General features: G+C 38.8%; 2 protein-coding genes across 2 annotated transcripts in view; one reads left to right on the forward strand and one right to left on the reverse strand.

Moving 5' to 3' along the window:
• LOC108412652 (myosin-4-like) overlaps positions 1 to 1,698 on the forward strand; it is a 23,327-nt gene extending 21,629 nt beyond the window's left edge. Inside the window, exons 36-39 of the mRNA XM_037544968.1 lie at positions 511 to 615; positions 920 to 1,015; positions 1,113 to 1,247; positions 1,678 to 1,698. Coding sequence (XP_037400865.1) covers positions 511 to 615; positions 920 to 1,015; positions 1,113 to 1,247; positions 1,678 to 1,698 — 357 coding nt within the window. The remainder of the gene's footprint in view (positions 1 to 510; positions 616 to 919; positions 1,016 to 1,112; positions 1,248 to 1,677) is intronic.
• The window catches only part of LOC108412647 (myosin heavy chain, fast skeletal muscle-like), a 25,906-nt gene extending 6,158 nt beyond the window's left edge, over positions 1 to 19,748 (reverse strand). The window contains exons 1-38 of the mRNA XM_017684763.2: positions 19,545 to 19,748; positions 18,628 to 18,771; positions 17,782 to 17,938; positions 17,570 to 17,597; positions 16,870 to 16,981; positions 16,694 to 16,786; positions 16,533 to 16,596; positions 16,347 to 16,445; positions 16,157 to 16,260; positions 15,925 to 16,063; positions 15,350 to 15,468; positions 15,116 to 15,265; positions 13,943 to 14,113; positions 13,562 to 13,871; positions 13,375 to 13,463; positions 13,200 to 13,287; positions 12,980 to 13,097; positions 12,771 to 12,894; positions 12,386 to 12,522; positions 12,045 to 12,300; positions 11,310 to 11,552; positions 11,040 to 11,216; positions 10,814 to 10,959; positions 10,644 to 10,734; positions 10,157 to 10,546; positions 9,927 to 10,053; positions 9,701 to 9,819; positions 9,426 to 9,622; positions 8,438 to 8,621; positions 8,184 to 8,349; positions 7,961 to 8,085; positions 7,570 to 7,878; positions 7,265 to 7,468; positions 6,707 to 6,832; positions 6,458 to 6,628; positions 6,266 to 6,370; positions 6,031 to 6,126; positions 5,793 to 5,927 (exon numbers count right to left, since the gene is read on the reverse strand). Coding sequence (XP_017540252.2) covers positions 5,793 to 5,927; positions 6,031 to 6,126; positions 6,266 to 6,370; positions 6,458 to 6,628; positions 6,707 to 6,832; positions 7,265 to 7,468; positions 7,570 to 7,878; positions 7,961 to 8,085; positions 8,184 to 8,349; positions 8,438 to 8,621; positions 9,426 to 9,622; positions 9,701 to 9,819; positions 9,927 to 10,053; positions 10,157 to 10,546; positions 10,644 to 10,734; positions 10,814 to 10,959; positions 11,040 to 11,216; positions 11,310 to 11,552; positions 12,045 to 12,300; positions 12,386 to 12,522; positions 12,771 to 12,894; positions 12,980 to 13,097; positions 13,200 to 13,287; positions 13,375 to 13,463; positions 13,562 to 13,871; positions 13,943 to 14,113; positions 15,116 to 15,265; positions 15,350 to 15,468; positions 15,925 to 16,063; positions 16,157 to 16,260; positions 16,347 to 16,445; positions 16,533 to 16,596; positions 16,694 to 16,786; positions 16,870 to 16,981; positions 17,570 to 17,597; positions 17,782 to 17,938; positions 18,628 to 18,771; positions 19,545 to 19,748 — 5,817 coding nt within the window. The remainder of the gene's footprint in view (positions 1 to 5,792; positions 5,928 to 6,030; positions 6,127 to 6,265; positions 6,371 to 6,457; positions 6,629 to 6,706; positions 6,833 to 7,264; positions 7,469 to 7,569; positions 7,879 to 7,960; positions 8,086 to 8,183; positions 8,350 to 8,437; positions 8,622 to 9,425; positions 9,623 to 9,700; positions 9,820 to 9,926; positions 10,054 to 10,156; positions 10,547 to 10,643; positions 10,735 to 10,813; positions 10,960 to 11,039; positions 11,217 to 11,309; positions 11,553 to 12,044; positions 12,301 to 12,385; positions 12,523 to 12,770; positions 12,895 to 12,979; positions 13,098 to 13,199; positions 13,288 to 13,374; positions 13,464 to 13,561; positions 13,872 to 13,942; positions 14,114 to 15,115; positions 15,266 to 15,349; positions 15,469 to 15,924; positions 16,064 to 16,156; positions 16,261 to 16,346; positions 16,446 to 16,532; positions 16,597 to 16,693; positions 16,787 to 16,869; positions 16,982 to 17,569; positions 17,598 to 17,781; positions 17,939 to 18,627; positions 18,772 to 19,544) is intronic.
• Positions 19,749 to 24,551: the final 4,803 nt, after the last annotated feature.

The following is a 24,551-nucleotide window of genomic DNA, read 5'->3' on the forward strand; positions in this document are numbered from 1 at the left end:
CTCTGTGCAACATGTTTTTTGTGAGCCTAGGCGTGATATGCATGAGGAAGAGAAGCACATTTTACAATGTACACAGCCCATAAACTGTGCACTTATGTTTGTGCAGCAGTTAAATACATAACAGGCAGGCAGAATGCATCAGATATGAGCCTGAAACTGTTATTTAGCCCTTTTTTCTATCAACATAACATGGTATCTTTGTGTTAATAACTGAAGTCTGATTTCATATGTTTGAATGTTTTTTGTTTGTTTACCAGTTCAGCCTGTATTGGTGCAATGAAGTTACTAATTAGTACTTACGAGCTCAGCAGTCTTACTAATGACAGACATAAATACACATGTCTTTCAACATCCTGACAGACATACAGGACAATGGATTCATCCATTAAATCCCTGCAAGTAGGATGCAGCTACTTGGTTTTCTGGCTTTGCTGCAGTTTCACCTCTGTGGCATAAAAGTTTTAAGAAAAAGATGTATTATGTAAATTCTGACTTGTTTATTCTTTCCAGGTACGAGAGCTGGAGAATGAACTGGAACAAGAGCAAAAGCATGGTTCTGAAGCTGTGAAAGGTATGCGCAAGTTTGAGCGCAGGATCAAGGAGCTCTCCTATCAGGTACCACCACACTATCTTTATAATGAAACCTTATTTCAAGCCCGGTTTTCATTTGGGCTGTCTGAAATTATTAAACTATCTAAAATTACAGTATTCATTTATAATAATATGATGTATAAAACCAGTTTATCAAATATTCCACGCAGATTGTAAAGTGAAGGTGAATCTAATAATGACCTGTGAACACTTTCTACAATGAGACTACTAAAAAGCATTAAAATCACATCTCAGTAAATCTACAGGGCTACAATCAAGAGAAAGTAGTTTTCCATCTATTTATAGTTCCTTTTTGATCCCTGCACAGTCTGAGGAAGACAAAAAGAACATAATCAGGCTGCAAGATTTGGTGGATAAGCTACAGCTGAAGGTCAAAGCCTACAAGAGACAAGCTGAGGAAGCTGTGAGTTAGACATCTTTTCAAACGAGCATCTCTCAGGCACATGTTGTTATCTTTAATATTGCTGAAGTAGAAACGAATGTTCTCTCTTCTTTGTCAGGAGGAACAGGCTAACACTCATTTGACCAAGTTTAGAAAAGTACAGCATGAGCTGGAGGAGGCTCAGGAGAGAGCGGACATCGCTGAGTCTCAGGTCAACAAGATGAGAGCAAAGAGCCGGGACATGGGAGCAAAGGTAAGGACATAATGCTAGATTTCTGTTAAGAATACAACAGAGATAGATATATGAACAGAGCTACATCATTCAGAAGCTAAAATATTCACCCAAAACACATAAAATCCTATGACAGTAATGAAGGGACTCCTTTAATGGTCACTGCTGCCCAAAATGGTTGAATCAATAAAACAAGCTGTAACATAGAGTAAAAATTATTTATAGTCATATACATATGAATTTACATAACTCCGTCCTAGTAATACCTAGTAAAACTCCAGCATTAGACCTCATGAAAATATACTTACCAATATGTAGGCCAGAACTTCCACTGGGAGACTTCAGACCTCTACCACAATTCAAATCCAGAGTCACAAGTTCTAATTGACACCAAACTGAGGTACCACAAATGTGGAATGCCTTTTTAAATGCTCTTTTATTTTACATCTAGGGAAAGGAGAGTGGGGAGTAAGAAAAACTCAAGAAAATTTCAAGAAGAAAGCTGACCTGCTTTTCTGCAACATAATGAACTTTCATTTAAACAAATACAGCATGGTCTGTAAGTAAATTCACAGTAGCACAGTTTTTGTTGTTCAGTAAGTGAAATGCATGTTCACTGGAGTGAATGTAATCAGGAGACTGATCTGTCCACTCAAGAACATACCTTCCACTCTCGCTAACTTTTAATAAATAAAAAAGTGCAGTTACATACAGACTAATGAGAAATGAAGTGAAAAAGGTGTTTCATGTACACGATCATACACAAGTTTGGAATTACTTTAATGGGGCAGTCGTGGGCTGGAGGTTAGGGATCTGGCCCTGTGACCGGAAGGTCGCTGGTTCGATGCCCAGGGCCGACAGTCCATGACTGAGGTGTCCTTGAGCAAGACACCTAACCCCCAACTGCTCCCCGAGCGCCGTGGATAGGGCTGCCCACCGCTCCGGGCAAGTGTGCTCACTGCCCCCTAGTGTGTGTGTTCACTAGTGTGTATGTGGTGTTTCACTTCACGGATGGGTTAAATGCGGAGCTGGAATTTCCCCAGTTATGGGATTAAAAAAGTATCACGAAAAAAAAAAAATAATAATAATGTTGAACAATAATCTTGATAAGTTTGAACATACCTTGTCAAATGACGTATTTTGTTGATTGTGAAAATAAGTTAAAATATAATTACAGTATGCTATATCATTAAATAAGTTCTTGATGTTCCCCTCAAAACTTACTGAATAAAACATGTTAAAGGTGCAGTGTGTAATGTTTAGTGGCCTATAACAGTGAAGTTACATTGTAACAGTATGCTTTTACCTCACCCCTCCCTTTCCAAGCATGTAGTTGAACCTACGGTGGCTGTCGGGTTTTCTGCCATCACATGTCCTGATTTTGTTTTGTTTCTTCATGTTTTCGCTTCTTTGACGATGAGGATTAACCCTCCCTGACACGCCTCATGATTTTTATTGTGCTAAATAATATGTTTCGTCCTTCATTTGTCAAAATTCAGGTTCTCAAACTTCTCACAACACAAAATGGATAGTCAGCACTGGCTGCTGCTTCAACGTAAAAACGTGAAAAAGCCAGTATTTGGCTTGTCCTTTCTGGGCTGCTGTAGAAAAATGGCAATTCAATATATTCATAGTTATGGGTGATTACGCACTAATGAAAAAATTTTGGAATGTTTTGTATACTATATTCCATTTCTGCTAATAGAGCCCCTTAAATCTTACACACTGATCCTTTAAAATATCTTCTGGTGTCTAGCTTATAGTATTTCAGTCTGCATTTGTCAAGTTATTGGTGCATATATAATAAAAGTTATTCCAAATGTTTGGACAGTAGTATGTGTAACTGATTATTTCTTATGCATGCATATTACTCATAATATATAATTCTATGTATACCTTCATTAATTTCTGTTATTATATGTTATGAGCAAAAAAAAACAGTAAAAATATAGAGAGATGAATTAAATGTTCAACAAATGTCTCCGCTGTTACATGCTTTCTTGAATCTTCATCCAATCTGTGACAACTGAACAAATGAATAAATAAAAAGGAAAATAAACAAATACAATGCCAGTAATTTGGTGTGCATCTGATATGTAGAATGTTTTGAGTTGTGTTGCCTGCTTATTTGATCTGCACATCATTGGGAGGGGTAAAATAATTCAGCATAATTAGCATTTGATATATAGTGGAATCATACAGATATGAGGAGAGTACTACTAAAGACATAATTAGATTTCCTCTGTTTGTTTATCTGCATATATCTGTGTAAATCTTGCATTACATATAAAGAAAAGGAAATCAGTGAACACAAAAATACTTGTGAACATATTGTCATATTTATTGATATTCAGATCATTGTCCACAATGTTTTTTTCCTTGCCTATACCCATGATATATTCACAACAGGATAGAATACGTATCTAGTAACCATGAAAAACGAGAACACATGAGCACCGAGGTGAAAAATTATTATTACAAATAATAATGATAATAATGAGCTGTTTGGTAGTTTTATTTATGTGAAAAATATAATTTAATTCAATGTAGATTTGTCTAAGTTCCTTTGAATGCAATAATAAATTTAACTTCTAAATACAAATTATAGCATATCTCTCTTTTAAAAATGACTACACTAACTCAGAACCATAATCATAATATGAATTATTACTCTGACAAAGATGTATGAAATGCGTTTAAGTAATATAACAGTTATTAAATAAATCTATGCCCTGCGATGGACTGGCGACCTGTCCAGGGTGTATCCTGCCTTCCGCCCGAAGACTGCTGGGATAGGCTCCAGCACCCCCCCGCGACCCTGACGGAGAAGCGGCTTAGAAAATGGATGGATGGATGGATGGATTAAATAAATCTAGTGCAGATTATTGTGTCGTTAAACATTGTGAGAGGTTTGTGGAATATTACAAACTTAGGATCATTCGCAGTCATTTCACAAACATCCTTGTATTAATGGAGAACAGTTTAAAAGAGGCCACCTTTCCTTTGTTTCATTTCCGGTCAAAACAGCGATTAAGTACAAGTCATACATTTTTACTGTTAGGAAAAGAACAGATAATGCACATCATTCCCTCTTTCTGCAAGTAGAATATTGTATATCTAATCTCCTCAGAAATGTCTCAGAAACAGCTTAACCTTAATGGCCTTTTAATTGTAAATTAAATCCTGAAGGGTGGTCTCTTTAGCACAGTACTGCAGAGACAGAAAGCAAGTGGCATTTGTATGTAGTGCCTGTTGTTTTCTTCAAGCAATAGTTTCTAAATAGGGCTTTACACTGTTGTGATTTCCACACACTGACTACACATGGGGAAATTAGTCAACTGGATAATAAACCATAATTACACACACTCTGCATTCACTGTTGTGTCTTTTGGACCTCAGAGAGGAGAACACGTCATGATCCTTTCCTATTCCTCTTGACCGTCTTGGCCCTGTTTAAATTGACAGTAACCAAAACAATTGCCTCAGTTTTTGATAATCACAATCTAAATATCCAGCTTGCTGCACTGATACTGTTTTACATAAGAGGACTGAAGCTAAGCATTTGCATCTTAGGGTACACATATTATACATATTATACTTTTATTGTACCTTAATCATCTTCCAAACAAAATAACTGATAATGTTATATTAATGTTTGCCCATATACCATATAAAACGTGAAACTTTCCTTATTTAGGATACTAAAAATGATGTTGGTGATTTACAGACATGAGCAATTTTCTAAATACTCACTTTGTAAATTCCCAGCCTTACCATCTCCTAAGGCCTATTATTCAATTATTACCTAGAAAGCAATGCAAACTGGAAGAATTATTCTTAAGGTATAAGAGTGAGAAAGAGAAACCTTTCCCACAGATGGTCGATTGGATTGAGATCTGGGGAGTTTGGAGGCCAAGAAACGCCTTGAACTCTTCATCATGTTTCTTAAACCATTCCAGGAAAATGTGTGCACTGTGGCAGGGCGCATTATCCTGCTGAAAAAGGTTCCCCAGCAGAACATTGCAAAGAGCGTCACACTCCCTCCACCAGCTTGTCATCTTTCCACAGTGCATCCCAGTACAATCAGTTCCCCAGGCAAATGGCATACACATATCCGATGGTCCACAAGATGAAAATGAAAATGGGATTTGTGAGACCAGGCGAGCTTCTTCCATTGCTCTAAGATCCAGTTCCAACACTTGCATGCCCATTGTAGGCACTTTCAGCCTTTCAGGCTTCAAAGTTGTTCACACCTGTCCATTTCTTCCGCATGTCAACTACGGGATCTGACTGTTTTCTTAACATCTAATATATCCCAGACCTTAACGGTTGTTATGAGACAATCAGCATCATTTGCTTCATCTGTGAGTGCTTAAAATGTTTTAGCTAACTGGTGTGGATAGGTGGGTTGGGTGTATGACAAATATTTACTGTCAATGTTTGATTCCTCTTGTGTAATAAAAAGTAATCAGATTCTAGACATGGTCAATGCATCTTTTCTCAGCCCCCTTAAATCACAACACTAATTAGAACAGTCCAAACCGATTGCCCGATTGTGACACTAACCTTTGCGCTCATGTCCCGACTTCTGGCTCTCAGCTTGTTAACCTGGGATTCAGCAATATCTGCCCTTTCTTCAGCCTGTTCCAGCTCATGCTGCACCTTCCTACAGCGGGCCAAGTAACTGTTGGCTTGTTCTTCCTGTAAATAATATAGATATGCAGTTGGTTCCTGTGGGAAACCATGTCGTGTGCTTAGCCAGGTGATGACTGTATATTGATAGTAAAAACTGAACTGCACTTACTGCTTCTTCTGCCTGCCTCTTGTAGGCTTTCATTTTAATCTGAAGCTTGTCTACCAGACCCTGAAGCCTGTTCACATTTTTCTTTTCTTCTTCAGCCTGTAAATTTAACAATGTGCACATACAGTGAGGTTTTAATTTTTGGTCACTAAACTGCTGTAGTCAAAATATCTACCGTTGAATGATTTATGTATGAATGTACTGTAAAAGTATTGTAGAGTTCTTCTTTGATACAAACCTGATAGCTGAGCTCTTTTACCCTCCTCTCATATTTCCGAACTGCTTTGACAGCATCAGCTCCGCACTTTTGTTCAGCCTCCAGTTCATTCTCCAATTCTCGAACCTAGACAACAGATAACGGTATTTTTAGAAAAAAGCTTTGAGATGTTTTCATGATTTACAAATGCACATTTCCAAAAGCTTAACTTACTCTTGTTTCCAGTTTCTGGAGTTGCTTCTTTCCACCCTTCGTGGCTAAGCTTTCAGCTTCATCCAGACGTTGTTGTAGGTCCTTAATTGTGGCTTCCAGGTTCTTCTTCATTCTCTCCAGATGAGCACAGGTATCCTGCTCCTTCTTTAGCTCCTCTGCCATCATGGCAGCCTTAGATCAAAACAGAGTACTGAATAATGCAAGCTAATATGAACTGAATCATTTGAGAGCAGCGAAACAACTACTCACATCAGTGATGGCCTTCTTAGCCTTTTCCTCTGCATTTCTTGACTCTTGAAGAAAATCCTCAATTTCAGTCTGAAGTTGGGAAACATCAGCTTCAAGCTTTTTCTTGGTGTTTAGAAGGCTGGTGTTCTGTGAAAGACATTAAGAAGCTGACACTGGGATGTGTTAAACTTAACAGTTGCTGCTTAACAGCTTGCATTTTGCATTATTTGTGTTTCAACTGATAGACGACCTCATACTTAAGAGTGTACTAGGTTCAGGATATTTGTTTACCTCAGCGAGCAATAGCAGCAATTGTGACACACAGAATGAGACGTAATGTTTTATCTAAGTAGGATATCTGTTTTCTAGCTATCCTTAGGTTTTAGCCTCAAAGCTCTCAAGAACACTGTACATAAAGGGGTGTGTTACCTTAACATGTTGAAAGGCTTGGGTTCTGATTTTTTTTTTTAATTTAAGATTGGATTTGTTTGTTTGAAATAGTAGCTGAACATTTCTTAACAAAATGTTTTTTATTGAAAATCAGTTTAACAAATGCCACACAATGACAAAATGACACACCTGGGAATGCAGGAGTCCTACTCGTTCGCTGGCATCCACCAGCTCCTGCTCAGCTACTTTGCGGCTTCTTTCAGTCTGTTCGAGAGCCGCCCTCAGTTCTTCAATCTCAGCCTGCATTAGGGTAGTTCTGCGCTCTGCCAGGGCAACCTGTTCCTTTATGTCCTCCTGCCCTCTTACAGCATCATCCAGATGCAGTTGGGTATCCTGTATACATATGGACTAGTTAAAACCAAAGAAAGTACCATGATGTCTCCACATCCTCTTGACCATTCATACTGTGAATGCTATAAAATAAATGCGATCACCTTAAGCTGTCCTTGAATGTTCCTCAGTTGTTTCTGGGCCTCAGCAGCCTGGCGGTTGGCATGGCTCAGCTGGATCTCCATCTCATTAAGATCTCCCTCCATCTTCTTCTTGACCCTTAGGGCATCATTCCTGCTCCTGACCTCGGAGTCCAACGTGCTCTGCATGGAGTCTATGATTCTCTGACTGTTTCTCTTCAGCTGCTCGATCTCTTCATCCTTCTCAGCCAGCTTTCTGTCAACCTCACTTTTCACCTGATTCAGCTCCAGCTGAACACGAAGGATCTTGGATTCTTCATGCTCCAGGGAGGCCTGAAAACAGATCGTGACACCATTAAAAAAATCGTATCTATGTCATGGGTATATAATTTTACAGCAGTGGGTATCTCCTTACCTCTGCTTCCTCCAGTGCTCCTTGCATCTCAGATTTCTGGGTCTCCATTTGCTTCCTGGCTTTCTCCAGCTCATGGATGCTCTTACCACTCTCTCCTAACTGATCAGTGAGGTCTGAGACCTCCTCTGCATTCAAAATATTAAATTAATTCCTGCCCTAATTTTCTTTAGTAAAAATAAACATTTTTAATTGCTGTCATGCAGCATGCCGTTTTGTTACGTACGCTGCAAGTTGTTATTCTCTCGCTTGAGGGTTTCAAGATGATCCAAGGTTTCCTCATAAGAGTTTTTCATTTTGAAAAGCTCATTGCTTAATGTTCGCAACTCTTTCTGAGCTGCCTCCAACTCTGCCTGAGACTCCTCATACTTTTGCTTCCACTCAACCAGTATCTAAGGCCAAAGACATTTCTCTTTTATTATTGTCATATTACTACATATTATGATTATTTTTTTATAGTAACATTAGTTCATTTTTCACCTTGTCAAAGTTTCTCTGCTTCTTGTCCAAGTTTGCTGCCAGTGTGTTTGACTTTGAAACATCCACCATGAGGTCTTCTATCTCACTCTGCAATCTCTGCTTGGTTTTCTCTAAGGAAGCACACTTTGCATTTGCGGTTTCAATGTGCTCCTCTGCCTCTTGGAGATGCTGAGTAAGCTTTTTCCTGCACACAGTACAGTGCATTTAATTTAGACACATGGCAAATTAAAGAAAAAAACTGAACAAAGGAGTAGACAAACATAATGAATGCAGATGCTTCCAGACAGGTAGGCAGAAATATTAAAGACAAGTAGCACTGCATAAAACCCCCATTACAGACATGAAGACTGTGTAACTATTTGAGAGTTCAGTGTTGCAAAAAATTATTAGTTTACAGTGAGGAAGAAATAATTGATGTGGTCATAATATGGCCATATTCTCCACAAGGGAACGAGTGCAGGTGTGGAGTACACCAAGAGAACAGTGCAGGCCTGAATGTTAAACTTCTACACTGATGGGGTCTGGAGATTTTGTTATGCTGTCGAGGCAATTTGCTGGCATGGTTGGGTCCACTAGATGGTTCCTGCAAATCAGTGCAGTTATCTAGATGAAACAATTCTATCTTGATGGGAGTAGTCTCTTCCAGGATGACAATACCCCCATCTACAGGGCATGAGGGGACAATGAATGGTTTAATGAAGATGAAAACAATGCAAATCATACGCAGAGGCCCTTGAAGTGATCAGATCTAAACTAATTTGAACATATATGGGATATTCTAGTTAGACATGTAAGATGGTACTCTCCACCACTCTCCAGAATATCTTTTGGAAGAGTGGCACTCCATCCCTCCAGTACAGTTCCAGAAACTTGTAAAATCTATACTGGTGCACTGAAGTGGTTGTGATGGCCCAACACCTTGTTTTTTTTCTGGTAATTTGTCACCTGTCTGTTGGTCTAGAGTTCCAGAAGCAGTTAAAATACTCACTTGGCCTCCTCAAGTTCCTCAGTGCGCTGGATGGCATCAGTCTCATATTTGGTTCTCCATTGAGCTAACTCACTGTTTGCCTTGGACATTCCACGCTGAAGCTCTGCTTTGGCCTCCAGTTCCTCTTCAAACTGCTCCCTCAGGAGGTCACAGTCATGACGAGCTGACTGCAAAGCATGGGCTAGGGCATTCTTAGCCTACAGTGACAAAAAATTTTTGTTACTTTGCTTCACATTTTCAGACAAAGAATGTGACACAACTGCAATGTTATTGACCTTTGTCTCTTCTTCAAGCTGTCTCTTCAACTCATCAAGCTGCTGAGTGAAACCTTGTTTTCCCCTTGTAAGCTGTGAAATAAGGCTTCCCTTCTCTTCAACTTGACGAGAAAACTCTCCTGCGGAAAATGAAAATGTTCTTTATTTATTTAAATCTATCTATTAAATAAAGAAATCTATCAGTAATCAGAACATAGATGTTATTATATTATTTTGCCAGGATTACCATTTTCACTCTGAAGCCGAGCTCTCTGTGCACAGAGATCATGGATCTGCCTTGTATGCTCTTCATTCTTGGTTTTCACCTCAGTAAGCTGGTCTTCAAGACTGCGGCACATCTTTTCCAGATTAACCTGTCATTGTCACAAAGATGTCAGCTTCTAATTTGAAATTAAGCCTTCAGGTACTTTTATTTTCATCGCTAATTTGAGTATAAAGATAAATCTATTTTGAAACCTTGGCTTTTGCCAAGGCTTCCATGTTGCTCGCCAAATCGTCAATCTCCATTTTGTATTCATTCTTCTCCTTCTCAAGCTTCTGCTTTACTCGTTGGAGATTATCGATCTGTTCACCAAGCTCAGCCACACTGTCAGCTTGTTTTTTGCGCAGAGCTGCGGTCGTTGCTTCATGCTGCAGGGTGGACTCTTCAAGATCACGACGGAGCTTCTGGAACTCTATTTCTCGTTTCTTGTTCATCTCAATCTGAGCTGCAGTGGCTCCACCAGCTTCCTCCAGCCTCTCACTGATCTCCTCAAGTTCCCTGGAGAGATCAGCTCTCTGCTTCTCCACCTTAGCTCTGACAGCACGCTCAGCCTCAATCTCTTCTTCTAACTCCTCAGTACGGGCCTTGCACCATGAAGAAAAAGAAATGATTGAGGTTAAGCAAAACATGTTTTGATCAAATGAAAAGAACATACTGAGTAAACTGTGTAACTAATATTACAAGCAGTTCTTTTATCTTCTTTTGAAGTTGGGAGCCCATAGCTTGCTCATCTTCAATTTTGCTCAAGAGATGACTTATCTCAAAGTCTTTCCTGTAAAAAAAAGGACACATGGTTTACAACTGAATTGTGAACACAGACATTGTTAAATGCTGGTTTCCAACAGACTCACTTCTTGAGTTTCTCCTCCAGCTGTTGTTTGTCATTCTCTAGGTCCATTATGGATTCCTGGGTCAACTTCAAATCACCTTCAAGTTTTCTTTTGGCCCTCTCAAGGTCCATGCGCATCTTCTTCTCTTGCTCCAATGATCCTTCAAGCTGTTTCCCAGAACAAAGTATGAAGTTTGAAAAGAGATCAAATTCACTATCAACTCTGCTGTTACACTAGTTGTACTCACATCATCTACTTGCTGTTCAAGTTTAGTTTTAGCTTTTGTCAGGCTATTGACTTTGTCTTCTTCTGCCTGAAGGTCATCAAGCGATTGCTGATGTGCTTCTTGGAGGGCTTTCTTCTCCTTGGTCAACTTTGCGATATTCTCATCTTGACTAGATATCTCCTCTGTAAGGTTTTTGACCTGTAGAGATTAACAGTTGTTGTAAGAAGAGTCTATTTGTTTTGTTCAGAGAGATCTCTAACTCAACTCCTCCATTTTAAACTATTTCCAGACCTTGTTCTCAGTAGCATGTTTTTCCTTCTCCACTTTAGCCAAGGTGAGCTCAAGGTCATCAATGTCCTTCTTCAACTCAGAACATTCATCCTCCAGTTTCCTCTTTTTGGATGTGAGCTCAGCATTAATCTCCTCTTCATCCTCCAGCCTTTCAGCAGTCTCCTTCAGCTTGGCTTCTAGTTGGATCTTACTTTTGATCAATCCCTCACATCTCTCCTCTGCATCTACAAGATGCTCACTTTCCTGAAAGGATAGATAACATTAGCCAAACTTTTAAAAAGCCTTTTTATTACTCTGCTTTCCTTCATTTAAAAAAATATTTAAAGGAATGGTTTGGCAAAAAATCATATTTAGACAATTTTTCACTCACAGCAGTCAGCCAGGATATGCTGACATTTATAACCTTGCTAGCAAACACTAGAAGTCAATATTCACTCAAATTTTTCCATAATTTTCCATAAATTCATCTCCAAACTTCTCTAAACCCACTCAAACTACATCCAGGTTTTCATGAGGGATGCCCAGACGTGTTTATGCTGTTTAGAACACAGTATAATTTGCTGTGAATTATAAAAAACACACAAAACTTTACTGTGTAGCTGAATTAGAATTTGACTTTTTTCTAAACCAAATTAGATTATTCACCATACCACTCTTTTAATATTAACTACGTAATATGTGAAACAGGTTTTAAAATCAAAAGTAGTCTCGCATGTAGGGGATGAGGGAACTTACTGCATGAACTTGTAAAACAAGATCGTTTTTCTCCTGAAGCAGGGAAACCATTTTCTCCTCCAGCTCTTTTCTTTTTGCTTCTGCTTTGGCCAGCTCCTCCTTGCACTTCATAAAATCTTCCTTCATGGTAGCCATCTCTTTCTCCGTCTCAGCACTCTTGAGTAGAGGCTTCATCTTAAAAAACAGTTTCATCCATGGCCAGTGTTTCACATTCATGAATGAACGGATGTTGTATTGGATGGTATAAATAGCATCCCTAAAAAAGATGCAGACCACATGCAAATGAGCTGACAGGCATTTACACTATATGTGAAGTGGTGTGTTGGAGTTATTGTACCTACTTTTGAGCATACATCTTTGCAAATTCTACTCTCATGAGGTATCCACGACAAAGGGCCTGAGTGCAGGTCACTAGAGAAGCCAGCTTTTCATCTCTCATCTCCTCTAGTGTCCCCAGCAAGCCCGCTTTGAAAAACACCTATAGCCAGATATCATAGACAGTTTATGATGAAAGGTATCTCGAATGTCAATCCCATTAATGGTTATAAGTGGTATTGTGGTATAATTGGTATTATTGTTCAATAAAATTTCAACTGGACATAACATCAGTTTTGAGTAGACATGTTTACACATTCATTCTTGTGTCTATGGAGTTTTAGTCCAAGTTGAGTCTTGAGTCTTTAATTTTACTTTAGTCCTGTTGCAATATCTTGATTGGATTCCTACCTTTGTATGGCCAAACTTGTACTGAGTGTGATCAATATCAATCGATCCCAAGAGCTTCTCAGAAGCCTTCTTGCTATCGATGAACTCTTTCTCTGGAATAGCACTAGCATTCAGGACCCTGTACCTGTAATGTACAAGATCATGCAATGTAGTCTACAGATCAGGCCATAATAACAGATTCAGGACCGTTCAGATGGAAGTGGAATTACCTCTGCTTGAAGTCAGCATAAAGGATTCTGCTGGGAAAGCCTTTCCTACAGATCCTTATACCCTCCAGCACACCATTACAGCGTAGCTGGTGGATGACCAGATGGTTTTCCATTATACCTGGTTGAGTGTTAAATTCAATTTTGATTACAGTCTTGTAAATAATAATGTGCAGCAACCTTTGGCTTAAAAATGCACATGTTCATTTTATACTGTGTGTACCTGGAGTCTTCACCTCATTGGGAATTAGGCATCGCACAAAGTGAGGATGTGTGCTCCTCAAGTTGGTCATCAGCTTGCCAAGATTCTCCTACAGGTAAACGTAAAGCTCAATGAAAGATCAATCATTTTTAGGAAATAAAACCTGAAAGGAAATTCTGGTACTGATCATGCGTACCCTGAATAAAGCTGAGACCGTCTGGAAAGAACCTCCCTTCTTCTTGCCTCCTTTTTTCCCTCCTGCACCTCCTCCACCACTGCTTGCATCTTTACCACACAGAACGCATGCAGTAATGATATCTGATTGATCTATTCAGTGCAGTCAAATTTCACTATAATCTAATTTTGTATCAATGTAGATTTACCTGTTTCTGCAGATGAAAAGGAGGCGTATAGGAGAGCCAGCAGTTTGACTGAAGACTTTTGGTACAGCTGAACAACAGACTCATTTAATGGGTCTTTGTTCTTGTCCAGCCAGCCAGCGATATTGTAATCCACAGTGCCAGCATAGTGCACCAAGGAGAAGTGCGCCTCTGCCTTGCCTTTGGTAGGTTTGGGCTTCTGAAAGGCATTGTTTTTCCCCAGGTGTTGATCGTAGAGCTTGTTCTTGAAGGATATATCTGTGGCCTTGGGGAACATACACTCCTCCTCAAGGATGGAGAAGATCCCCATTGGCTATAAAACAACACATCTGTTAGAAAAGCATCAAAAAGGTACTTCAAGGATTTAAGTAAAAGTTGACTTACCTTCTCAATAAGCTCAATGCAGGCAGCCAGGTCCATTCCAAAATCTATGAACTCCCATTCAATTCCCTCTTTCTTGTACTCCTCTTGCTCCAGCACAAACATGTGGTGATTAAAAAACTGTTGCAGTTTCTCATTGGTGAAGTTGATGCACAACTGCTCCAGGCTGTTGAACTATAAGCACAATCAAGCTATGAACAACAGAGTCATCGTAAACAAACCTAATTCCACAAAAGTTGGGACACTAAGTACAATGCAAATAAAAATTAAAAGCAATGATTTGTAAACCTTTTACAAGTATGTAAATAAAATAGCACAAAGTGAAGGCATTTAAGATTTTACATTATCAACATATTTTTGTAAACATACACTAATTCCAAATGTGATGCCTGCAAAACATTCCAAAAATTGTTGAGACAGGGCAAATGTAACAATGGGACAGGGGGCAATGTGGAATTATCACACTGCTCTGTTTTGGAACTTTCCATAGGTAAACAGGTGACTAGGTAAGATGCTAGCATGAATTGTTATACAGGACTGTTCAAGAAAGACTCAGTCACTACTTTTTTTGCGAAAAACCTGCATGAACGAATGGTATAAAGTTTCTTGATGCACAGTTGCAAGATTAATAGAATTTGAAAAATCTGAGAAATCTCTGTGCTTAAGGACAAGGACAAAAACCAATACTCAATGCCTGCGACCTTTGATCTCTCAGACAGCACTGCATTAAAAGCTGACCTTTTTGTGACATTACCACATGGGAATACAAAGTGATGATGCAGAGGGAAAACATGCGTGTCCAGCTTTCAGATTGTTTTTAGAAATGATGGACATTGTGTTCTCTGGGCCAAAGAGAAAAAGGACTGTCCCAATTTTTAGTTCACAAGCCAGCATCTGTCATGGTATGGGAGTTTGTTAGTGCCAATGGCATTGCTAACTTGCACATCTGTGAAGGCACCATTAATGTAGAGGGGTAAATATACAATTTGGTGCAACATAGGCTGCCACCTCGATGATGTCTTTTTTTAGGAACCTCCCTTTTATTTCAGCAAGAAAATGCCACATTCTGCAACACCGTGGCTTCGTAGTAAGACAGTGCAGGTGCTAGACCAGCCATCTTATATTGTTTTACTGTTTTCAGTTGATTGTAGGTCAGAGCAAGGCATTTTTACTTACATCAAAGATCTCAAAACCAGCAATATCAAGCACTCCAATGAAGAAAGCCCGAGGTTGCTTGGTGTCCAGCATCTGATTGATTCGAATGACCATCCACAAGAACATCTTCTCATAGACAGACTTAGCCAATGCCCCAACTGAATTGACAACCTAAAGATGTTTCGATGAGAGTAAAGTTCTATTTGTTGTCGCAGAAGTCATACAGTTAGCTGAAAAAGATAACAGGTAAGCTACCTGTTGAACAGTCTGTCCTTTGGTGACATACTCATTGCCAACTTTCACTCTGGGGTAGCAAAGAGCTTTCAGCAATTCAGCAGAGTTCAGGCCCATTAGGTAAGCAACTTTGTCAGCCACTAAAGCAGCAGCAAAACTACATTAATGACACATCTATAGTACTATGCAAAAGTCAGAAACCACCATTTGTGTATTTAGTTTCCAGTAAAACCAGCTATTAAGTACAAGTTACACATCTTTCAAAAGCTATTTCTGAGGAGAATATATATAATAGCCTACCTGCACAATGAAAACTCAATGTTGTGGGTCTAAAAGTATGTGTAACTGTTAAAAAGCTTTACTGAGATGCTTCTTTGCAATTTTCTGTTAAGTATATGTTTAGTGCTTTTTCTTACTTGTACCTAATGCTTATCATGGCTGGAAATTAAATAAATGAAGGGTGGACTTGCACAATGCTGTACTTCATGGACTAGTTTAACTAGAGACACCATTTTCATAATAGCAATAAAAAATCATCTACACAGTGCAACAAACATGTGTACAGAAAAGCCACAAGACTGAATCTGTCCAATTACCCTCTGTGCCATCAGGTTCAGCCTGCTCTTCACGCTGCTTCTGCTTAAACTTCAAGTTTGCATAGTGCATCACTGCTCCAGTCAGCTTATAGATGCTTATCTTTTCTTCAGGAGTGAAGCCCAGGATGTCTATAGCTGTCTAATAAATACAATGTGGAGAGGTGTCAAGCATACTATAATGGCATTTGGAGGAATACTTGCAAAAGGTAACTTCAGACTGAGTAATCCTCACATCTGTGGCTTCCAGCTCCTCTTTGTCATTAATGCTAGCCACTGTGATCTGGCCCTGGCTGATCAAGGGGAAATCATACGGGTTGGTTGTAATAAGAAGTATATCTGAGAAAGAAGATGAAAGAAAGAAAAAGGTAAGAAAAAATATATGGGGCAAATCTATGATGTTGTATCTTGCATGAAAGCCTTACCAATTAGCTCTTGCTTATGACCAGTCAGGATCTGATAAAATATGTGGTAGCTCCTCTCATCAGCTAGCTGGAAGGTCACCCTAGACTTCTCCAGCAAATCTGAAGAAAGGGAACCAGAAATATGACCACTGCAATGCCTACGCAAGATATAACTGATTATACTTTAGTTATGTGAGAAGGACATACATGTTTCAATGTCAGCTGAAGCCAGTTTTCCAGAGGTTCCAAAATGGATTCGAATGAATTTACCCTGTTGAAGGCCAAATAGGAGTTAAGACATGCCAGTTTTACTACATTTGTCTACCCTATCTATCAGAAACTGGAGGAAATATAGAAAACACACTCACAAAGCGAGAGGAGTTGTCGTTTCTAACAGTTTTGGCATTGCCAAAGGCCTCCAGGAGAGGGTTGGCTGAAATGATTTGATCTTCCAGCGTTCCCTATGAAAGTTGACTTTGAAAATTAAGAAGGCCATCAAAGTGCTGTCTGATTTATGCTGTTATCTGTTATAAGTCTCTTATACCTGCGCCTTTCCTGGTGTTGCCTCTTTCTTTTTGTCTCCAGACACTGCGATTGTCGCAAAGTACTGGATGACACGCTTGGTGTTGACAGTCTTGCCTGCACCAGATTCTCCACTGCAGTAAATCACAGTGTTAAAATGCACAGCTAGTCATTCATAACTATGTTTAGGGATTAATGAAGCAGTATGAAATAAGGGGTAACACTCAGGGACTTCATAACACGTGCACCTGCACTGATGAACATATTCTAAATGCACTTGAGTATTAATGAACAGCTTATGTCCGTATTTGCAAGATATTTAATAAATTAAATAACATTCAATTTACATAAGTGTACGTAAACTTAACTGACAAACATTTGTTCCATTTGCAAGTCCAAAGTCCATTTCTAAGGCCAAAGCCAAATGAAGAACACGATGTTGTAGTTAAATGAAAGATGCCCTCAAATTAAAATGAAATGGGAAAATGTGTATGGAAATAATCATGTAAGTTTGAAGGCATCATATAACTAATATATGGCATCACAACTACATCTCTGCCTGTCCAATGGTTTAGTTCAAGGGCTCTTACTTATATCATCTTGCCAGTACCAACATTAGCTATTCAAAAATCTTCAAGCATTACTTTTTAAATGCATTGTTTAATGAGTAATGAAGTCTTTATACAGATAGCCTTCAAGTGCTACCAAATAAACTAACTTACGTGATCAGGATGGACTGGTTTTCTCGGTCTGCAAGTGAAGTATTAGACAGATTAGCTTTGTAGAAGTGTGAAAAGTATTTATATTTTTTAAGCGTTTTGAGGCTTATGAAGAGCTATAATATTCATCTGCTCATCTAGTGCAACCAGCAATAAAATAAAAATCAGTATTTACACTAATAAACAGCAGTGGCATTGTTATAAGCTTAACTCACCAGTCAGCATATTTTGATATGCATTATCAGACACAGAGAAGATATGTGGTGGGGCTTCCATGCGCTTTTTGCCTCTGTAGGCAGACACCACCTCAGCACTGTAGACTGGGAGCCACTTATAGGGATTCACAGTCACACAGAACAGGCCAGAGTAGGTCTGCAAAGACAACATTAATGTAACGTCAATGTGCTTACTGTAAGAGCCACCCTTACACAATTTGTCCCAAAGTATTGAGACTGCACTTCTAGTACTTCTGAGTGAATTCAGCTCCGGTAAGGTGCACCTATTGCTGACATAGGTGTTCAGCTGCACAGCTTTTTCAGCCTCCATAAAAAAGGTATTCCTTACAGAAAGGGATGCTCTGGACTAGCTACATATGAGCCAAATGATGGCGTGCCTGATAGAGGGTTATAAAGTCCTGCAGTACTGGGCTTTTAAATACAAATTTATTTGTACAGCGCTTTTTACAACTGATGTTCACAGAATTCCATTAAAGACAAAGTTTTAACATGAAACGTATAACTCCCAGGTGAGCAAGCCAGGGGCGACAGTGGCAAGGAAAAACTCCCTCAGAGCTGAGAAAGAAACCTTGGGAGGAACCAATGCTCTGATCAAGAACTAATCATTCAAAATCAGCACCTGATCTTATGCTATTGAATATTCACAGCAATTGTCCAACATATACAGTAAATCCTCCCCAGAAGAATAGAGGATGACAGCAAAGAGACAAACTCTCTATTAAAACCAGTGATTACAGAAGAAACTCTGGACGAGCAGGTGTCTACAAACTTTTGGACGTATAGTGTATGTGCTGCAAACCTGTCATATGTCTATGCTTTACTTACATAGATCATCCATGCTGCGTAGCGCTCTTTGAGGTTAAACAGCACAGAGGGCTCATTAAGGTGGGTCATCATGGCCATGTCCTCTATCTTATCATACTTGGGTGGGTTCATGGGGTGACAGTCCTCATCTTTAACGGTAACTGTCTGCAAGCATCATATATCAAATCACAGTTAATCTTCATAAAAGAATATGCAGGCATTTTCAATCTTGATTTAGTGTCAGTACATTGGCCCACAAGTGTAATTTGAGCTAACCGATTTTCTGTTATTTTACAGTACGAGGGAAACCTGTTCATTTTTTAAAAAAAATTAATTTCCAGTCAAAATGACCAGTAAGTTATTGATTTTTCAGCTTTAGAAAAAAAAGCAAAAAATATGTATTTAATCAAAAATTACACAAAAGCGTCCAACTGTAAGTATAATATCAGATCGGTATTTTACACTCTACTTTCGTGTGCTCTGCTGACACGTTAACTCTTCCATCCTTCCACATCTGAGATGTGGCATATGTATAGATTGAGTATAAATTTGTAATTGAAGTGACTTGCAACATAAGAACCACTGAAATTTTCAAGAAGCATAGAATTTCTTTGACAAACTGAAAGCAAGTCTCCTGAATCGAATGGAAGCGGTTATAAAAGAAAAGATACGGACAAACTAAATACTACATATATATACATGTATATGCATATATACGTGCGTGTGTGTGTGTGTGTGTGGGTGTGTACATATATATCATTTTTAGTTGTTGGGGCTTCTGTGTAATTTAATATATGTTCTTCCTTGCCTACTGTTTTTCATACTATGTTATTCTTTCTCACTACTGTAAAACTGTATGTTGTGATGCATTGTTTGCCTTTGCATGCAAATTGAAAACATTGATTTTATTGAAAAACTCTCATTAAAGAAAAGCTCACCTCCCCAGCCTCCGTCTTCACAGTGGTTTTGCCACTGTCTTTGCTCTGGATGACTGCTTTGATGTACAGTTCCTTGGGATCTGGGACAAAGCAGGCAGTTTTAGCATCAAAAGGGCGATTCTGGGCCTCTATCCTCTCCTTTTCGGGCTTGCGAAGATAGGGAGCAGCTGGCCCATACTGGGCCATCTCTGCATCAGTACTCATGACGGCTGCAAACTGAAAGAGAGAACATTAATGTAGTAAGAAAATAGCTTGATTAATAAATGATTACATCAAAGGACAAAGAAGAAATTCAATTAAATGGTGGTATTGGATCACCTGCTCTCCCCTCTGACAGCTGTTATAAGATTATGTTCTGCAAATAACAACAATAATTCTTTACCCTTCATACCATGTTTTACTATTCACTCACTCATCATATAGAAAAGTACATAACAATCTACAAAGCCATTACCCATCCCTGTTTATATACAGATATACAGATAACAGAGTGAAGAAAGGAGTGAAAGAGATGTCTAGAAACCCATACCTACTGGTCTGCACACAACTGGACATGTCCATGGAAGAAGAGGCAACTGGTGTTCCTTTTATTAAGACCAATGTGCCAGATCAGCGCAACACACTTTCTATATTTGGGCATGTAATTCTATTCAAACATCATTCGAGTCACATTATCAATTTCTGCTGTGCTCTTAAGTATAGCATCAGGCCCTCAAGGGGTAATCAGACAGGTCACCTCTAACAGGTGACCATTCTCACAAATCAGGAGTTATTTTTACATGCCTTCAGTTCTAAAAACCACAGTGTTAGCCTTTGTGACCATCTGACTCAGATTACACAAATAAAAAATGTTTACAATGCCTTGGAACTGCAATATGTAGTATAAATCATCATAAAAAGCATTTGAATTATGAATTATGATTCTCAAGGACATTACATCAGTATTTTGGACATACATACAGTATTTTGTTATTTTTTTAGGTTTTAAAGACAAATATGAGTAATATAAAAAATATACATATATACATAAATACTATATATATATATATATATATATATATATATATATATACAATTTATACAATTTATATTTCATTTCTTTTTTCTAATATTCATATTTATTTTGTAACACCATTAATGTTAGTGCTTTAATATTAATATTTCACAAAATCATTTATAAGAATGATTTTGGTCTTCATTAAACATGACCCTAATGTGTCTTGCAACAGCTGTTAGAAGTAACAGTGCCTGTGTTCTAGCACACAATACAGACCTTTGCTGCAGTCAGACCACATGACTAAATCCTTTTCCGACTACAGGGGCATATGTGAAGTTCAGCTGGTGCTTTCTGTGACCATTCACTAATCAAAGCTGCCCCCCGGGCCCAAATATACCCGCACAAAGCTCAGCCTGACGTAAAGTTGAATTGTTCAGTCGCGCTAATCTGTAAGAATGCTTGTCTAACATCCTGCTGAAGATTCCCAGTGGAGGACACTAACTGTAGGACGAGCTCCACACCTGTGCATAGTATGGTGAATTCTAAACATAGAAGCCCTTATATAAAATGTGTAAGGTATATTGCTCGACGTTGAGCTGCTACATTTTCACTCTTTAATGCTTGGAAAATAGTAACTGCTGTCAATGTACTAAAGCTATGATCATCATCTACATCTACTACTAACAGGTGGTAGAAAATACAAACCTCAATACAGAAAATTGTATATGAAATGCAAATAAAACACACACAGTGATTGGTAAATTTAGTGTATTACAAAAACATGGCATTGTCAAGTTGACATAAACATGGATGTCTCTGAAAAAGACATCCATCCAGAAGGCTCCAAAATATGTATAACTTTAGTGCTGCCTTAACAGGCACTGAAGACCCTCATACCACAACAGACACCACCTGGTAACCATCTGGATGTTCTTTTTCTACTTTGGCCTAAAGAACACAAGCGCTGTGCATCAGTCCATTTCAGAACGAGCCCAGAGAAGTAGGTGGTGTTTCTCGATGTTGTTCACACGTGGCTTCCGCTACACAAAGTACAGGCTTAACTTGCATTTGTGGATGAGAATGAAGCTTACTGGCAATGATATGCCAAGGCATTCCCAAGCCCATGTAGTTTCCTGATGCGTTTATTGGCGCTGTGGTGAGCCTCGACTCAGTCTTGCTCATAAAGGCCTTTCCTGGGTGCTCCATTTATACCGAAGCACGACTGCAGGACCTGTTTAATTTACCCCTGTCCCAATTGTTTCATGACATGTTGCAGGCATCAATTTCAAAACATATATTTAAATTGTTCCATGTTTACATGGGTTTGATACAACAGCCACAATATTTTTTTTCATGTGGAAATGATGAAGACATCTGAGTCAAGTTAATTCTATACACTTTTTTTCTTATACAGCGTAAATGGGAAAACACATTTATACATTTTAAATTGTCTCATATTTCAGGACACGACTGCTGGGGCTTATAACTGTTTAAATAATCTTAGTTAAGTTGCAACCCCTGAAGTCTCATCCTCTGATCTATGTTTATAAGCTGTGACCTCAACAATGTCATCAAAGGGATAGTATAACAGATGGCTCAAAGTCCTTTATGGCTACTACAAAGGGAAATAGACAGAACAAATGAGGAATAGAGCAACAGAAAAACCACTAGCCAAGGTATAAAAAATGCAGGGTGATTTTTTTGTGTTCAGCAGTTACAAGTACAATGTGTCTAATTTTAACATGACACCTGATTAATGTGAGATCAAGGAGGTCATGTAAACATCCTGAAAGCAACAACAGCCATCTAAGAAACTGTTAAAGATGAGGAACTGAATGTCAAAATCAGTTCCAAGAACAGATAAAAACAATACAATGGGATCTCCAGGCCAAATAAGACTTTCTGTCTTAGGGAAGATTTAGTTTAGTTCAGCACAGAGGTTTAAGGGCATTTTTAGGGCTTTACTCAATTTATTTTGGCAGCCACTGTGTTTGTGAAATCCATTACTGAAGTATGTAGAAAAGTACCTCAGTGCTGACACCTGAGAGAGAGAACAATGATTTACATTTACATTTACAGCATTTAGCAGACGCTCTTATCCAGAGCGACTTACAAGAAGTGCTTTGGCTATCTAGAGAAAGTAGCTTTGCTAGTTACCAATAGGTTAGATAGAAAACCAGTCCTGAGCTCAGATACTGCTAGAAACAAAAAGTCACTGTTTATACCCAGAGAAATAGGAACAGAGTTGAACACAGAACAGTGCAATACAATAAAATACAAAACATAAATGCAGTACAATAGATGACAATCAATACTTAATACAGTGATGATGAACAGTGTTGACTCTGAGTTTCGTGAGTATCTCAAGTGCTCCTCTACAGCTGTGACTAGGAATCCTGTGGCACAGGCTTTGTGGATCAATGTGTCCTAGAATAAAAGTTAGATTCTCACTGTTCCATCTTATCCAAGAGTGCAACAGAAGTCAAACTATATGACAACTGGGGTTGACTCCATGACGAAAAGTACTTGTTAGTGAGGCTAATCAGAAAAAGAAGAAGCTTCAGTTCACTAGGGAGCATAACAATTAGGAGCGATGAACAAAGTTGAATTGGTCTGATGAGTCCAGATTTACCCTATTCCAGAGCATGTCATAAGGACATGTCAGGGTGAGAAGGAAAGCATGCATAGCACCCACTGCACAAGCCTTTGGAGGCAGCGTTATAATCTGGGGTTGTTTCAGCTGTTCAGGTCTAGGCTCAGCGATGTTACATGGTAATAAATGGAATGGTGATTACCTGACTGTACTGAATAACCAGATTATTCCATCAATAAATTTTTCTCTCTAAGGTGGCATGGGCATATTGCAGGATGACAATGCCAAGATTCATCAGGCTTGAAGGGAAAAAATGTGAAACAGTGGTTCATGGAGCATGAGAATTGGCCATCACAGATTACTGACCTTAACCCCACTGAAAGTCTTCGGGATTTCCACCAAAAATAAAAGCAACTTTGGGTGGCAATAAATGTTGTGACGTTCCTTAAGGTTGCGAATGCGTGCTTTAATCAAAGCTAAAGGTGGTCTAATGAAATAGAATGTGCGAACCACAATAGCCTGCGGTGAGCTTTAAGGAAAGCTCATATTATGCTTTTGATGTGCTCAATGGCCTGTAACATATAGAGTCCTCTATGTTCTGGCACCAAGTCAATATCCTGCATACCTTTTTAACCATGACTGAGAAGAAAATGGCATGGTCTTACACAAAATGATCATTACTGGCATTTTCAAAAAGTGTTTTTTACATTTGCAGCTCTATTTTTACAGTTTGGGGTTTTCTCATCTATTTTTTCTCCACTTTCACTCTTTGAGCTATCTTACTTCAGTCTTTTAAAGAAAATGGCATTTGCAAAAGCGTAGAGCAGAGGTGTTAAACTCAACCACTAAAAGGATCGTATTAAAAAATCCCAGCAAATCTATGTACTTAACATTTGGCCAAGACCCGAATGGGCCATGATTTATTCAAAATATAGCAAAACAACAACAGCAAAGTAGACACTTAGTACTTATTTAAAAATAATTATAAATTTAAAAAAATGTTTTTAGGTAGTTTTTTAATAAACTATTTGCTTGAACTTGACACAAGGCATGCTTTCTTTTTGTGTGATTGTTGGCCCAGAGATTGTTGCTGGGGGTCAGAATGCACAATATGTTGCAGTGCATGCTGGGGACTGTAGTGCATCACAGGTGACGTCTAGCTTACCTTAGAGCTGTCTGAAAAATAAAAAACTTCACTTATGACGACAATTTCAGTATTCATGGCCACCTCTATTCAGAATTGGGATTTGCAGCTGACTGAAGTAAGTGAGCCCTCTGCTGGCTACTCGCCGTCACTGAACACTAAGGAGCGGCATTAACTGGGTGTAAGACAGTATGTCTCTGCATCAACTAAATCAACAAACACACAATAAATATTGTTTATTAACTGTTAATCGCACAGAATGTTCACATAGCT

This window comes from Pygocentrus nattereri, chromosome 14 (genome assembly GCF_015220715.1).
Source record: "Pygocentrus nattereri isolate fPygNat1 chromosome 14, fPygNat1.pri, whole genome shotgun sequence".
Taxonomy (NCBI): domain Eukaryota; kingdom Metazoa; phylum Chordata; class Actinopteri; order Characiformes; family Serrasalmidae; genus Pygocentrus; species Pygocentrus nattereri.